Source organism: Balearica regulorum, chromosome 14 (assembly GCF_011004875.1).
Source record: "Balearica regulorum gibbericeps isolate bBalReg1 chromosome 14, bBalReg1.pri, whole genome shotgun sequence".
In the NCBI taxonomy this organism is placed as follows: Eukaryota; Metazoa; Chordata; class Aves; order Gruiformes; family Gruidae; genus Balearica; species Balearica regulorum.
In genome coordinates this window covers 8,938,877-8,955,017 of record NC_046197.1, presented here as the reverse complement: position 1 = coordinate 8,955,017, position 16,141 = coordinate 8,938,877, and the positions used below count along the sequence as shown (strand labels likewise).

At 38.3% G+C, this 16,141-nt stretch overlaps 1 protein-coding gene across 2 annotated transcripts in view; it reads right to left on the bottom strand.

Moving 5' to 3' along the window:
• Positions 1 to 1,070: 1,070 nt before the first annotated feature.
• Positions 1,071 to 16,141, bottom strand: part of PWWP2A (PWWP domain containing 2A) — a 31,555-nt gene continuing 16,484 nt past the window's right edge. For both annotated transcript variants that reach the window (XM_075766754.1, XM_075766755.1), the window contains exon 3: positions 1,071 to 3,148. Coding sequence is in view for 1 of the 2 variants with exons in the window: in XM_075766755.1 (XP_075622870.1) it covers positions 3,135 to 3,148 (14 nt within the window). In the remaining variant the exon portion in view is untranslated. The remainder of the gene's footprint in view (positions 3,149 to 16,141) is intronic.

Here is a 16,141-nt window from a genome sequence, read left to right as displayed (position 1 = left end):
GCACTCACCGGCTACGCTGGAATCACGTCTGCGCAGGGCAGCAAGTTCTTCCCATGGCATCCACCTTCCTCTGTTAACCGGGACTTAGTGCCTCTCAGTCGCAGCCACGGAACAGAGCCATCAGGGCTTCTTTGTATCTGTCTCTACAACGTACACGTCATCTTTTCTTGTTAATTACACAAGAAAAAGAAAAGGTTTTATTCCTATTGCTTGTGGGAAGTGTCCGGCTCCTTGACATGACTTGGTATCCTTTAGCCACTGTGGTGAAAGGTGAGGTTGGATAGAGACTTGTCCAGGTGACAGACTTCCAGTAGTGGACTAGTAACCTCATTTTAATCTTTTCTTTAATTCAGGAAAAAAAAAAAACCACAAAAAAAAAAGTTAACATAAATCAAAGGCTTTTGGGTCAAGGACTGATAAAACAAGGAAGTTATGAGATCAAAACATTATTCAACATTATTTCCCTTTAAAAGAGCACTGAAAAAAATCAAGGCTTTATTTGAATAAATGTTACACAACATTCTTTATCATTTACTTCTCAGCAAACCTTAAAGGGTGAATCATATTTTCCTCATTCAAGTCTACAAAATGAAAGAGGCATAGTGACCATTCAATATACAGACAAGAAGGTAGCACGGAGCAAAGCTTAAATATTAAGCAACTAAAGCAAAAAAGTGAAACGCAATACATTACTGTAATTCTCTATCATTAGAATATCCCTGACAATTTCATTTCAAAATGAAAATCTGGTTTCAAACAAAATGGCTGCAATACTTTCTGTGAAAACAAACGCAAATACGGTTAGCTACCTTGTCTATTTTTATGCTATTTGCTTATATACCCATATTCTCCAATGCAGAGACCTGCATCTCTCTTAAGCGTATTTTTTTTATATTTCAGCTGCTGTGCACAAGTGCTCACAAAGGTGAGGAAATAAGAGCACTGGTTAAGAGTCAGATGTCACACAGGCAGGCACTACTGGCTTCTACTTACAACATCAATCAGTTTTCAATCCAATGTGCAATAACCCTGCTATTACAGTCCTGGGCCTTTTTCCTGAGCAGAAACTGGTTTGTGCCATGTTGTTTGGTGGCTCCTTTTTTGTTTGGGGTTTGTTGTTGGGTTTTTTTTTTTTGTGCGTGGATAAAACTGGAATTTGTTAGACTCATTCATTGCCAATACAATCGGGGTTTGGTCTCCGGAGGTGAAAGGCTAGTACATACACGACATCAAATCGCCTCTCCTTTCCTCAAACTGGATGTCTTAATTTTTCTAAGTTGTAGTCAAATCTCAGGCCACAAACAGGACCAGGCTGCTGATCCTCTTCGACTGGTGAAAAGGAAAAGTACCGTAGAACAAATATTAATCTCAAATGAAAAAAAAAAATATTTGTAGTTTATTATGAAAAATGGTACAATTTAAACCTGCTGTACAGCATTATACAGCTATTTTTTAAGAAGCAGGCAGTAAGTATTCGATTTCTGGCTTTATAAATCCTTTACCTCTGAAAAATAGAAACCGAACCAGCATGAAGCATGAACTGCCTCAGTATGCGTGTATCACCAATACACCCCTCCTGGATTTGGATGCCTGTCCCAGCCTCTCACTTCCCCCCTCTCCGATTGTTTAACAAGTATAAACCTGTTGCCAATATCAAAGCCAAACGATAGAGTTGTCCTAACTTCAAATTCTATGTGATTAGTTCAGGCTCCGTACACGAAGGCTGTGAAACTGTCTTTGTGCTGACACAGATGCCTCTCGGAAAGGTATCTCTGTTTTCTAATGATCTAGACAAAGACATTCAATTTTCTCCAATCGAATCAGGATATTAGTAAGGAGGAAAAAGAGTTTACTACAAGTCTTTTCACTTCTATAGAAACAAAAATTTGACTTTTAGTAAATTATGTGCACAAATATTTATTTTCCCAGGTTATATAATAAATCCCCTGCTAAGAACTTTGTAAGAAGTGATACTGCTGAGAAAGTGTGCACACAATGTCAAATAATTAGTGACAAATAAATTAATATTTCATAACTCGGTATTTCAGCAGTGTGTCCAGCATTCACAAGCTCCACTGAAATAAGTCTTACCAAACACCTTTGGGGGAGGGGAATAAAATGGATAAAACCCACTGGGTTTGGTTGGGTTTTTTTTTTGATTTACAGCTATTCAAAGAAGTCAATGCAACTCAGATCAACAACTATCAGAAACACTAATAAAACCTTTGCTCTACTAGTTACCTATCAGAAAAATATTTATGTCAAAAGGAAAAATTAACCCATGATTAGAAATAGAAATGCCATTCCATTTAATCACTCTCCATTCATGATTCCCATCTTGTTATAGGATTATAAGCAAAATGCTGCTTTCTGCGTTGTAGCCCTTTTTAACGTTATTCCACAATCCTCAATTCCCTAAGTGTTACAACAGCATAAATAAAATGCAACCATATTCACACAGAAGGAGCTTTCCCATAATACAGAGATACATGGAGTTTGTGGTCACTGTCCTTTGCATCACCTCTATGGGAAATATTGGTCTCATATCGCAGGACTGTTCATATTTTACAATACAATTGGTTTTGGACATGCTTTTGATCACAGATCACAGCTCTGCTAACACCTGCACTAAATACTAACTAAGCCTCATAGAATGGAAAATTGCAATGCTAAAGTTAAGAATTAAAATAAAAGTTCAAAAGTTACAGTCAACTTCCCAGGCAATTGGCTCCATCACTGGCACCTATCAAAACATACAAACGTGACTGTCACATTACCAAAAAACCCAGTTATTTGCAGTGATTCTTCATACTAATAATTCAAGTGGTTCCTTGCATGTAAGTGTCATATAGTCTTTAATAATTTCATGCGTCATTTATTGCAAAAAAGTTTTATAAAATATTTCCTAACATCTTTTTACATTTTAAAGAAAATGTACATTAGGTACAGGTGCCCTAACAGGGTGCGAGGGGGAGCTTTAACATATTTACCCCCTTGCCTCTTCAAAAAATGTTTACTACTTGGTGAAGATTTCAGAGGAAAAATAGGACAATTCAGTCTCAGATTTCTTTCAGTCCTGATGAGCTGGTGCTCTTCGTGGCAGTGTAGTGAGGTTCCATGAAAACAGCAGTTGACTAGTGTCTCTGAGCTGAAAAGGGGAGAGAAAGGGAAAATGGTTAAACGCCTTCCAGTATATATTGCAAAGGTAGGTGAGCAAAAGCTGAGGTGGCCAGAAAAGCTACCCGTTCACCTGCTTTGTGCACAGAGGACAAAAAAAATTATTTACATTATCACAAGACATACACAAGTGAACAAACTCCTCAGTTGATTGGAGTTTTAGGAGGAACTACCGTGCCAAACCATGTTATATCTCACCCTGTTTCAGCATCCAGAGAGAATTTCAATTCTTAAAAAAGTTTAAAGATAGCTAACCAAGGAGACAGATTAATATACAAAGTCTATACAATGATGTGTAATTCACAATACAAAGCTAAATCTGATACTGTAATGCCATTCCACATGCAAGACCTAAGTGTGCACGGCAGCACTGAAGTATAAAGCTGCTAATTGTGTTTCCTTTCCATTATTGCTTATGTTTTCCCATTTGCTCCAAAGAACTGGAATAAAATGATGATAAAGCAGATAGAAGCAGTCCAAGTCCAACTCTCTACGGCATGAGACCACCACCAGTCAGTAACCATTTCAGGTAGTGCAGAACCAGCACAGTCTGACCTGCCTCTTGAGGAGAAAACGTTGGTCTAGACTAACCAAAGTTGGAGAAGACCTCTGAAGATCATCTGCTCCAACCCCTTTGCTCAAAAAACACACAGGAGAACAGAAAAGGTTCCAACAGACCAGACCAGTCTTGTTGATTCCTTTTGAGGAATGGATTCAATTCATTCTGTTGAACTTTTGATTGCTAGGATTATTTGAGAGGTACATCTACATTTTCCAGTACTCACAACAGCATTGTGAATAACACAACTGAATTTTTAAAAAGAGACTCATAGCACGGACAGGAAAACTCTAAAGTTCTTTCTAAACAGGCAACTGTTCTAAATAATATCAAAAAGAAATATAAAAAATAAAAGAGAAGTACAGAGAGGAGTTTGTGGAAATGATCCTACCACAAGAGGAGTTGGAGAAGACAAAGGTGATAACTTTGGAGTTTCTCAATTGCTCAGTTACTCACCATGCCCCAAAAGGACAACATAAACACAGAAAAATAATTCATTTTATATCCTATAGAATGCAGTAGAATTAAAATAGGAATGAAATTTTGGGAAAGTTGAAACAGAAGCAATGAGAACTAATCATGAAATTTAACAGATCCAGGCAAAGATGCACTGAGCTGTTGATGCTGACAGTAGGCTAGCAGGCATGCATTCCAATACCCAATAGGTCCTCATTTGGGTATGATACTCAGAATTGATACATAATTAAACCTAATTTAGCTATGGTCCACTCCAAGATGCATGAGAGACACCTGCAGAGCCTCTACAAGAAGGATGCTAGACAAAGTACTGCTGTATTCAATAGTACTTACTGTTGGTGCAGGTAACTAAACACCACAGTATTCCAGGCTGCAAAACAACCGATATTGGGTATTAAAGCAGATGGCCAATAAGAAATTCTCCAAAATAAGATTAATATTAAATTAGCATCATGTATCCATGAAGTCTTGCAAAGAGAAGCTTTTGTAGTATATATATGAGAACCAAACTCTACTCAGAAATATTGAAAATCCCATAAAAAGTTGGATGACAGTTCAGCCAGTATGTCCAAACACCCGCACTTCCAAATTCAAGCCTTAGTGATGCTATTACTAGCCAGCAAACTTCTGTGATCTACAAAGAAATAAGCAGGATGACAATTTGGTTCAGTTATCTGAGCATGCATACAACTACTAGCAGGTCTAAGGAAACGGCCAGTTCGCTGTAACACTGGTGTTCCCTCATTCTGATGGCAGGCAGTTTTACTTTTCACACTCCATCTGCCAACTTAGCAATCGATGCAATTGCAGTGATTTTCAGAATCAATACTTGGCAAAGTCTGTTTGTTACAAACCTGCCTCTGGTGTTCCTGCCCATGTCAGGTCCTACGTCTCTCTTTTAGTCTTAAATTCTTACCGTTGAGAGACTCCTGAGGGCCCTTAGCGAGCACCAGGAGCTCCGCTTCTCTCACTGACATTTACACGCCATCCCTAGTGACTCCGGAAACGTTACCAATCTTATGCTCTGTTGGGGTCCAGTCTTCTGTTTTACCAGCAGCAAATCTCAGTTTATAAAAAACTGAAACCAATGCCTATCAAACTTCTAATCCCAGACCTAATGCAATAGTATAGTAGTGGATCATACTTTTTAATGTTAATAAAGTAAAAATTATGACTTCTTCATGTAAATCAAGCTCCCTTTACAGCAACTGTATGTTCTCCTCATGGCCCTATTTCCTCTCTCTGTCAAAAAAAAAAAGGTAGAAGAGATACACACACATCCATGACAGATCTAAGTCGTAAATACATATTTGAGATAGAATTCCCAACAATATTCAGAATCTGCTTGGCTTTCAACATGTGCTTTAAATCTCCTTATGGACGCAGGCACACACTGAAAATTAAGCATGCTTGTTAAGTGTTACTCCCTCACATCAGGGCTTTGGAAAGGAGAAAAAAAAACCCCAAACCCCAAACTTCACTTTCCTAGGAGAATGGCTCCCTAATTCTGGTCCATATGTCATCTGCGATTTTCTCACCAAGGTCTTCCTGCTCATGTTTTCAATTCTTTTCCTTGTTTCAGGTACTAAACTTCTTTAAAAAGACTAAAACGTTACTAAATTCTTTCCTGATTTTACTTGTACACGTCAGCAAAGGCAAGAAGCTGTGCCTACAATCACAGGCAGCAGATGAACTGCCCACAAGGTAGATCCTACTAAGATGGGATCCCCATAGCAAAAAAGTTTGAGGATTGCTGCTTTAGGGGCTAAAAAAATCTTTACTTTTTTCATATTTTTTTTTTAATGTTTACATTATACTCATCAAATTATTGCATCTGATCACGTAATGCAAACTTCAAGAGGCAAGCCTAAGGAGAAATTTAGTGTAGAGAAATTTAGTGTTTCAATAAAACCTATATCAATCCTGACATCAGGTTAGGTGAGGGAGAACAGCTGTATCTGAAATGTTCAAATAGAAGAGGGAAGTAAAGTAACAGGTAGCTCATTACCTCTGTTCTAACCTGCTCTACATATGATTAGTTGATAGCATAGTGCACCCTTCACTTAAGGCAGGGCTTAAACCAGACAGACCCGCCAATGTCACTGATAACTTCAGTGCCCCCAATGTGAATCCACAGAGGTCTGTCAGACACTGTAAGGGAGCAGCAGGACTCGTCAGTCTGATGTAAAATGCTGCCATTTGTTGAGACCTATGGTAGAAAAAATCCAGTTAACAGGAGTAAAGAATTGACGGTGGTTTAAAAAAGAAAACAATTAACCTCCTTGCCTGCCTGAATTCTTACTGGGTGTACTACTATTGCTTTTCAGAAAAGCGTATACCATGAAAAGATGCTAAAGACTCACAGAATACCAACTTTTTCGAGCTTCACTGGACTTCACAAGCAGAGTTAAAGGGAAATTACACATCATTTAGCAAACAAACTAGCAGAAAGCAAAACAAAGCATCTACCTATACAAACACCTACGCGAACACCGTACTGCCCACTGAAGAACTTGGTGCTGAAGCCAGAGTGATACTGTGAAATGGTGCTGGACAAAGTAACAACCTAGCATAAGTGGAAACTGAAGCAATGGGTTATAATTCACGGTGACCGTGACCTTTCTGTATTTTAGAGTAAAAAAAGCAAACTTAGAGCACTATCTATTCAACATTGATAGCATTTTACAGGCATTGTGCAACGCAGCCTGTGATAAAGCAGGTTTTTTCGTATACTGAAAAACGCAAACAAGTGTGACAGCGAGGCAGACAACTTGCCATTGCAGCGATACAACTGGTAGCCAAATCCAGTTAATCATTACTTTCTTCCATGTCTTAGATTTGTCCTGTTTTCTAAAACATTAAAACCACCAGCTCTTCCTCCCCTTTTTAGGACATGACTCGGATGAGACACCGGTTTTCCCCTCCCAGTAAAAACCATAAAGATGAGGTTGTGCCACCTTTTAGCTTTGTATCTTCACACAAAACTGTGTGTGTAGACTGTGTTTGTTATGGCCAAACTACTAAGAATTCCTTCATTATAGTAATTAAATTAGCTTAAAAGAGAAGCAGATGCAACTCTCACAGTTGCAGAGTATATTGGAGTTTCTCTGTATTTTGCTTGATTCTTTAGTCCAAGTATTATAAAAACTGTTCCTATTTGGTTGTTCACATAGTCTTTAAACTGAAATTCAAAGCCTTCTTGCCAGTGGCAACTGTTGAAGTGATTATACACTGGAAGAAAATGGAGATAACAGAAGGTGAAAAAGCAAATGGACCGGTTGCCTTCAAGGATGTTATGATTCGGAGGCAAAAATCCAGGGTAAAAAGTAGATTAAAAAAATAGAGGTTTATGAATTTCAAGAGAGTGTTTCCAACTATTGCAGAATCTCACAATTCCAATCTATGCATACTAACCATACACTTGTTACCTGCATGTTTGGCAAAATTAATGAAAATGAAATATTTTGTATGGGAACCTTTGAAGTCAGCCTCACTGGGACAATTCAGAGTGCTGCATGTGGATTTAGCCCAGAGCAGTGAGGAATAACCTTGGGCTGGATTGCTATAAGGTATGAAGACCAGCAGAGGATGACTGATCTGCCCAGTTAAAATATGACTTTTTGCATTGTTTTATTTGGATCAATAGCAGTGTTTTGTATAGAAAAGGTTTATGGCAGGAGCATACAAGATTAGGCTCCCCAGATACAGTGACTGAAAAAATAAAGCCCCACACGTGCAGTCACGTATCTTATTCTCCGTGGATTGTGGAGGAACATGTTGTACCCTGCGGATTTCCCTGGTGTGAGCCATGTGGCGCAGGACCAGAGAACAAAAGGTACAAAGAGCGGAATTGCCACAAAGGATGAAGTGTCCCTGAGTCCTCACAGGCAGCGCTTCCACACTCGCAAGCCGCCTCTGTCGGCTCAATATCCGCGTCATTAAATTCCCCAACCCTCACGAACACAGCCAGTTGTCTTTTTTTGCAATCATTCAGTGAGCTCGCGCACTTCATCGTGTAATCCACGATTTGTAGGCGAGTGATGGCAAAGCCTAATTCTGAGGGGACGGCTCTCCAGTGCTGTAGGGTATGCTCACAGCAGTCTGGACTCTGTTTTGAAGCAGTTTCATTCAACTGCTGGAGACTACGGAGGCATCATCAAAATTACCACCAGTAATAAACGTAAGCATGTGTGTCAGGACAAGCACTGATGTGGCTTACGGCCTTTCACCACTGATGTCGTGAACGTCTGCGCCACTCAACTGCATTTTACGCAGCCGCTTTCCTGGGAGTCTGTAATGTGGATTCTAATTTTTTTAATGTGAAAACTTTTGTGCTAACATCCAAAGAGAAGCACAGCCTTGGAGAGGATTTGTTTGTCTCTCCAAAGGAAAAGCAGAAAGACAACAGGCAGCCATTGAGAGGAAGGAAAGGCAACCCAGAAGGACAAGGAAAGTAAAACTCCCAGCAGCATCTCCCATCACATACTGTGAAGGAGAAGATACACAACTCTTTAAGAAGAGCACCCAAATTTAAAAATAGTTACAGTAACATATATGCAAATTCTTTAGGGGACTAATACTTTGTCTATATGCAAAACTATGTAACAGAAGAAGCAGCACATGTTATTTTACTGCTACAGATTCAAATTTTAACTTGTTAGGAAGAGTTAAAATCGGCTTCTCTTCCAGATAATGAATTACTAAAAAGCAAGCACAACTGTCGCATACCTCTACAGCCCAAGACAATCTTCAACAATAGGGCTTCAACTATGAGGAAAGCCAAGAGCAGTAACACATTCTTCAGTTTGCATGCCTAATTCCCTGAAATATATAGCACTGTATCAAGAATTTCTAAAACCTGGCCAAAACCAGCTTTTTCATATAAATGTATGAGAAGAGATTAGGTCCCAAAATCTCCCAACACTCGAGAAATCTCAAGAAAAGACTCCCCCCCCCCAAAAAAAAAAAACCCAAAATATTGCTAATGTGATATTCCAACCAAAAATTATTCAATGCTCAAAACCTTCAGCTATGATTTTTAACAGCAACTTGTATAGAGAAAAAAAAAACCACACAACCTAGTTTTGGTTTTGTTTGTTTTTCTTCTGATTTGGTTTGTTATTTTCCTTTGCAAAAATACAGGAAAACAGGGTTGCTTTTTTCTTTTTTTGGGAGCAAATGTGGAGAGAGGAACTATTTTTAGTACTAAACCTTCCTTCTCTTGTTTTTCTTGAAGGACTCAGGAATCTGGAGTGATTTGGGAGCTTTCACACACACATTCCCAATGTCTTTCATGATGTTCAAGTTAAGTGAGCATCATGAAACCATTAAGAGTAACCTGATATTATTCTTTTCCTATTGCTCAGATTTCAGCCACTTTTTATTACAACCCCTAGCAAACACATTTTTTTGTATTTTTACCAAAACAAAAAAGTTTGTGTGTCAGAATCAAAATCTCTCTCTACTACACAAAGATGGCCAAAAGAACACAACTTTGTCGTCAGTCACCTTCCAATTGATGTTCCACACGTGTCACCAACGGGAGAGCAAAAATAACTAGACCATTACTAGTACTAGCAAACGTAAGGACGTGTTCCTTACCACATTCATCTGCAATCCTGTATGAAGTACTAACTGGTTTTAGGGCTGATTTTAGTGGTTGATGATGTCTCTGAAAAGCTGACATGATATGCCCCTTACTAAAATCAGTATCAAGATGACTTCAGTTTTAGATGACTAAAGAACCAGATTCCAAGAAATGGCCCAGAATTACTTATGAAATGCCACTCATACAGATACTTATGTGTCAAATGAAGCATTTAATCAGGTCATACAGAGCAGCTTGAGGTTCCTAACTAAATTTCTTTGAAAAATCCAGTTTTTATGAATTAGTTCCTTTTCACCAGAGCTACTAATCACCAAACATGGCACCACATGCTTTAAAATTCTGAACCACTGCAGAAGTAAAATTAAACACTAGTGTTTCCTAAAGCCAAACAAAAATCCTAAAAGTTACTCAGTAAAAAATGATGCAAAATTAGCATTTAAGTAAATATTTGCTGGGAATTGTATCTGCTTCCTTTACTAACAAAGCAAGTACCTTCTTCCCCTTTAACCACTTGTTAAAAACAGGCAAAGACAATTCTGTCACCAGAATTATGCTGCGTTTTTGTTACAGAATCTTCTAGTGATGGTAACAAGCTAGTGAGAACACAGCTTGCCTTCTAAATCACAGATTCATAGCACATGGCTGGCACATATAAGAATATTTCTTATTCGTATTGCATATTTGACATCAAAACCATTAGTAAGCAAACATGAAAACTGACCTAGATCTATTTAAAAACAAACAAACAAAAAAAACAAACAAAAAACCCCCCTCTAATTTAAAATTGACATGCTATATAAATGATGTCATCCAAACATGATTTTGCATAGTAGAGGTCCCTGGCAGGAGATGCAGTGCAGTTTTACTACATGTGGAAGCTAAGACTGTTGTTAGAAGGCCATACTTCCGTTACACCAGGCGTGATTCCTGCATGATTGTGAACAGGACGTATGAAGCAGAATCCTTCATTACATGCCTATTTCTACAAAGATTCTGTTTTCCCAAAATCAGAATTGTTAATAACAAAATTACAGAAAACAGCACCATGACAGGGTGAGGATAGATCATCTACCCTATCCCATACCCAAATGCAGGATGAATTAAACCCATTCCTGACAGAGGTTAGCCTTATCTATTGTTTTCAAAAACCTGTGATTATTAAAACTATGCAACTCTCCAAACAACACCCAGGGTTTCACTCTAACAACTGGAATAAGTATTCTAGTGCCTGGCTTGTAATTTTAAATATTATTTCTTCTCCTAGTTGCAACTAAGCAGACGCATTTCCCCTTTGCCTCTGCACTCATTTGCAGACCCCGAATATGCTCAGCTCCAATAGCTCTTTCTTCCTTCTCTGGACTGAGGAATAAAATCATTAGGATAGAAGCTGCATTACAGTTCTTCAAAATATGCATGGTTCCGTTTTTAAAAATAACTTCTCAAACATGTAGCCCAAACAAACCCCACAGATTCATTTGTCTTCACACACTAAACGAGTAAAGTCCAAATTTAAACTCGCGACAGGGGATCCTGATTTGTTCCCTGTGTCAACTCATACCTGCAGCCTGTGTTGTTAACATCATTCCCTCGGACCACGGGTAGGTAGGTAGAGAAGATCAAAGCCCATACATCTCCATCGGCACAAGCGCAGGAAATCACAGCTTTCAGCCCTGTGCGTACAGAAACTATCTGGGAAGGTTATGCAGGCATGCAAGACCATCTCTTACTCCCATTTGTCTCACTGTGGGAGAGGTGCGAGGTGGCTCGGGTCTTCTCAGCTATAAAAGCCCTGGTCTTACCAATGACATTCATTTTCCACACTGCTGCTTATCCTACTTCACACATTGATTGCTTTTTCTTGGGGAAAAAAATGGAGCCCTGGATCTGAGTTCCCTTCAGGCACTGGTACCTGGCACTAAGCTTGGTTATCCCCAACTGCCCAATCTGGTACCAACAACAAAGCTGTGCAGGGAAAAAGCATGATAGCAAGCCAGTCACCAAATCACTGCCTCCACAGCCAGGCCTGGGAACTGCTCTTTTGCCTTGTGTTCACAGAAGGGCAGGTGTGTCACAGTTCAATTTAAGAAAAAAACATCATAAATAAATCTAAATTACAGTCTGGAAAGGTATACACATCCCAGGTATTACAGAAGAAAGATGGAAATGTATGAGTAAATCATAGGAAACTGCTGTTAGGATCTAACAACTAAAAACCAATAATCAGAGATATTTCTGATTTAGTGAAGAACCACTGCCGTTCAGTAAGTTTTGTAAAACCCCATCTACATTCCCGTAAACAGTTCTTGCCACCAATGTCAGAGAAAGATGAGTTCAAACTAGAACAGGTGCGTAGCAATGCCAGTAAGATGAGCAGGGAATAGAAAAGCCATCTTACAAGGGGATCTTACTTTATCTAGTTAAATGGCCACACTCTACAAATACACTCACAGGATGACACCATAGGAGGGAACTAGTTAAACTAAAATACAAAGTTGTCACAAAGAACAGGAGTTGAGGTATTTTGAATGTTGAATAGGAACTTGCTATCATAGTTGTTACGGACATGTATCAAAACAGAGGTTCTTCCCATTACAGATTAATTTGGAGCTGAATGCTTACATCCACATCTCACAAGCTTGGATCTAATGGATCTTTAGAGAGCTTGACAGCTACTACAAAAGTTTTCAATGCTACAGGCCTCTACCTGTCCTGACATTAAACATGGATGATCTCTGACCACTACAGTCATGTCAGAAGCAGCTTTAAGCAAGTTAGTTATGCAAAACCTCTGTTGTTAATTTATAGGTATAATTTCACTATATTTTTGCAAGTATAGCCTGTCTATATCCCCCAAAGGTATGCTACTATATCCTATCCTAAAAAAAGACACACACTCTTAATGTAAGCACAGCCTAAACTGACAAATACCTGTAGCAAGTCACTCCATTTCCATAAGCGTGAAGTAGATTCTAGATAAAGTTCAAACAGCTGACTGTGGGACAGTGACATACATTTCACCAAAATTCTCCTACAAACTCACTAAAATAGGAGAGCATTACTCCCTTCCACTAAACTCACAGAGTAACGTATTATTCTCAAACAGCCAACTCATAGTTCTCCTTCCAGTATCACATCTAGCTCACTACAACAAGTTTCCTCATTTCCCTACAAATGGAAAGCACCTCAACCTTTAACCACTATAGACTCTGGATGGCAAGATCATTTTCAAGTTTGTTTTTAAACAGTATACCTACACTTTTACCAAATGGCTTATGACACAAAATACTGCCATTTTACCGCCCTTTTAATCTTAAGCTCACTTGACTTGACTTCCAGTTCGCAGTCTTTATCTACAAATTAGTGTAGTGATCCCACTGCATTGACTGAATTTGCTTATTCTTGTAGACATTTACTAGAATACAATTATAAAGAACGAGATGAACTCAAACAGCCTTTCACTGATTGTCAGCCTCCTTCTTTCCAGAATTCTTCAGCCAAGAAGGCAGCTCTATTTTTTCACTGTACTTCACAGAACACACATGAGGACAGATGATAATACTACTGAGGACTAGCTACTAAGATTTATTTTCCAAAATTCATGTTCCTGTTCTACACTGACGACTTTAGCAAGATCTTAGAAGACATGAATGGAAATCGGTTTCAGTACGTAAGAGAGTGAACTAGAAACAAATCTAAGGCTAGCAATGCAAAAAGCAACTCTTACCGCTTCCTCGCTTCCACTGACGTGCTATTTCTTAAACCTGACCACATTCAGAAACTATTAAAAAAAAGTATTTTACAACATGCTGAAAAAAAATAAGTCTTCTCAACCTTGCACAGTGGACCTAAATCACCCCCACTAAACACACCTCTCCTGGTGACGCAGCTGTTAATTACATGGGTCTCAAAGTAAAGACAGCACTGTCTAAAAGAAAATACCATATAATCAGAGATGACTATCTCATTTAAGCGTTGACATAAAATTACAACTCTGATTAGAAAAATAACAAATATTTGTTCAATTTCCTGCAGAACTCCACTTCAGAGACATACAAGCATTTCACATTTGCTTCTAGCTTCACTCATGAAGGGATAACACCTTCAAACACTCTTGTTAAAGGAAATCTTTATAAGGTTTGGAATAACTACTCTCTCCCAAAACATTTTAACTGAACCTAGAGATCTTCAAAGGAAAAGCAGGCTTGTACTAAAAACTTATCACCACCTGTCAGGTTTTCCCCCTTAAATTCAAAGACCACATACATTCAACTACACTGTGGAATTTCATGAATTGAAAAAGACATCATTTGCCAGTTATTATACAAAGCTGATCGAAAACTAACACGCACTCTTTCCACTGGTGTTTCTCTTCTCAAGACACAGGCTACTTGCAACCATTGCAGAGCTTAGTTACAGAGAGGCACTATCCTGGCACTGTACGGGTGTGCTCCTGTCAGGAGTTGTTTGGTAAGTCATTTAAACTGCCAAGCTAACTCAGAGATGGTAGATGTGGCCCCAACTGCCAGAGCAGTAGTCCACACTCAAAGCGTAGGCATTGCTGCGAGCAGATAGGCACATAGAAGCGTTGGGGGGTTTTGCAGTTTATAGGTAAAACAGCACTAAGTTTTGTCTAAGTCTTCAAAGCTAATCTGCATGCAGCATCCATACTGCCACAACCAAGGTTACTTACTATAAATAGACTTTACATTAAGCCTAATTTTCTCCACTGTAAACTCTGTCTAGAGTGTTTGCTACTTCAGAGTGAAAGGAAGATCATGGACGATTATGAATAGGATATTTTCAACCTAACGTAACAAAAAAAAAGTCTACTTGAGAGTTGTTAAGTTTGAAGTGATAATGCACATTCACTACAAAACTTAAGACTTCTTAGAAGACTGATCAACTACAAATCAAAACTAAGACTCTTTAAATGCATAAACAGTTCTTTTGAACATAAAACCATCTAAAGAAATCCCTCTCATACTTGTTGCTCTCCCTTTTTACTATCGAACACCTGAGCAAACTTTGACTATGATATGCTTTAGTACTATTCTAACTTTATATAAGTTAAGAGTACAAGGCTTCCTGGTCTTTTAAAGAAAAATTAACTACGTAGATATTGGTTTTACCACTACTTGGCTCAGAACAACTAACTTATAGCCAGTTCACTTGAGCTTCTAAACCTCAAGGAACTAGTGTAGACATCTAAACCACGTTGTACGGGTTCTTGACTTCAAAAAGCAGTCTGCTTTAATAACAAAGTACGACTTATTTACTTAAATAAAGTAACTGTTTCTGTTTGCAGGAAAGAATACATAGAAGTGAAACAGGATTTTTTTTTCCCCAAAAAAGTTTTTTCACATTATTAAATTTATTGTGTGTTTATCACATTCAAAAAGCATTGACCAGTGGGTTTTTTTGGTAACTGTTAGAATGCCAAGGTAAAGCTGGTATATTTGGAAGCTTAATTAGCACCTAACAGAGATGACCGTAAACTTGAGGAAAATTTGAACGGCCATGTATTTGACACTTTAGACTTCCAATAGTTCTATGGGCACAAGAGAATAATTTTAAAAGGTAAAAAGAAACTGAATGCTTTGGAAAGACCAGACAGTATCAGGAACATAGGAAATTTAATCTTAAGTTAAAAACATTTTAAGGGTTTGATGATTAAATCCTTACCCCCATTTTCATGTCTGTTTAAAATCTAATTTCAGTCTAAGCTTAAATTTTTTACTTCTGTCATGATTGCCTATATGGGCAATTATGGAAAAAACAGGATGAAAACTGCTTTGGGATGAACGCTGAGAGATTCTTCACAAGGCATTGCAAGGCTGAAACAGGAGTGGGTTGGAGAAGAGACAGTAATTCACATGGTCAGATAAGGATCAAAACTAGAAGGGAAAAAAAAGTAAAGTGAGTTGCATGAAAATGCCCAACACTGAGCAAAAGACATGCAAGAAAAGCTGAAGTAGCAGTGCAGGGTGGGTCTGATTAGCTTTTGATAGATGGAGAAAACGGAAAACATTTCCCCACTGTGTGACATTATCCACAGTCTTTATTCAAATATATGGAACAAAATCTAATCAAGGGAAGAATTTGATAAACTTTACAGAAAGCCCTCTACAGAGCTAGTTTTGAAACAAAAGGGACAGATACTTGCTTAATCTCAAAATTAAGACTGAAGTATACCAATAGTACTTTACATCAAGCAGTTATCTTTAAGAATGCGTGAAAAAGGACAATTTACTTTTTAAAAGGATGTCCTCTAAATACGGCATACATATAAAGTACTCTAACATCCTGGGTTTTTTTTTTCA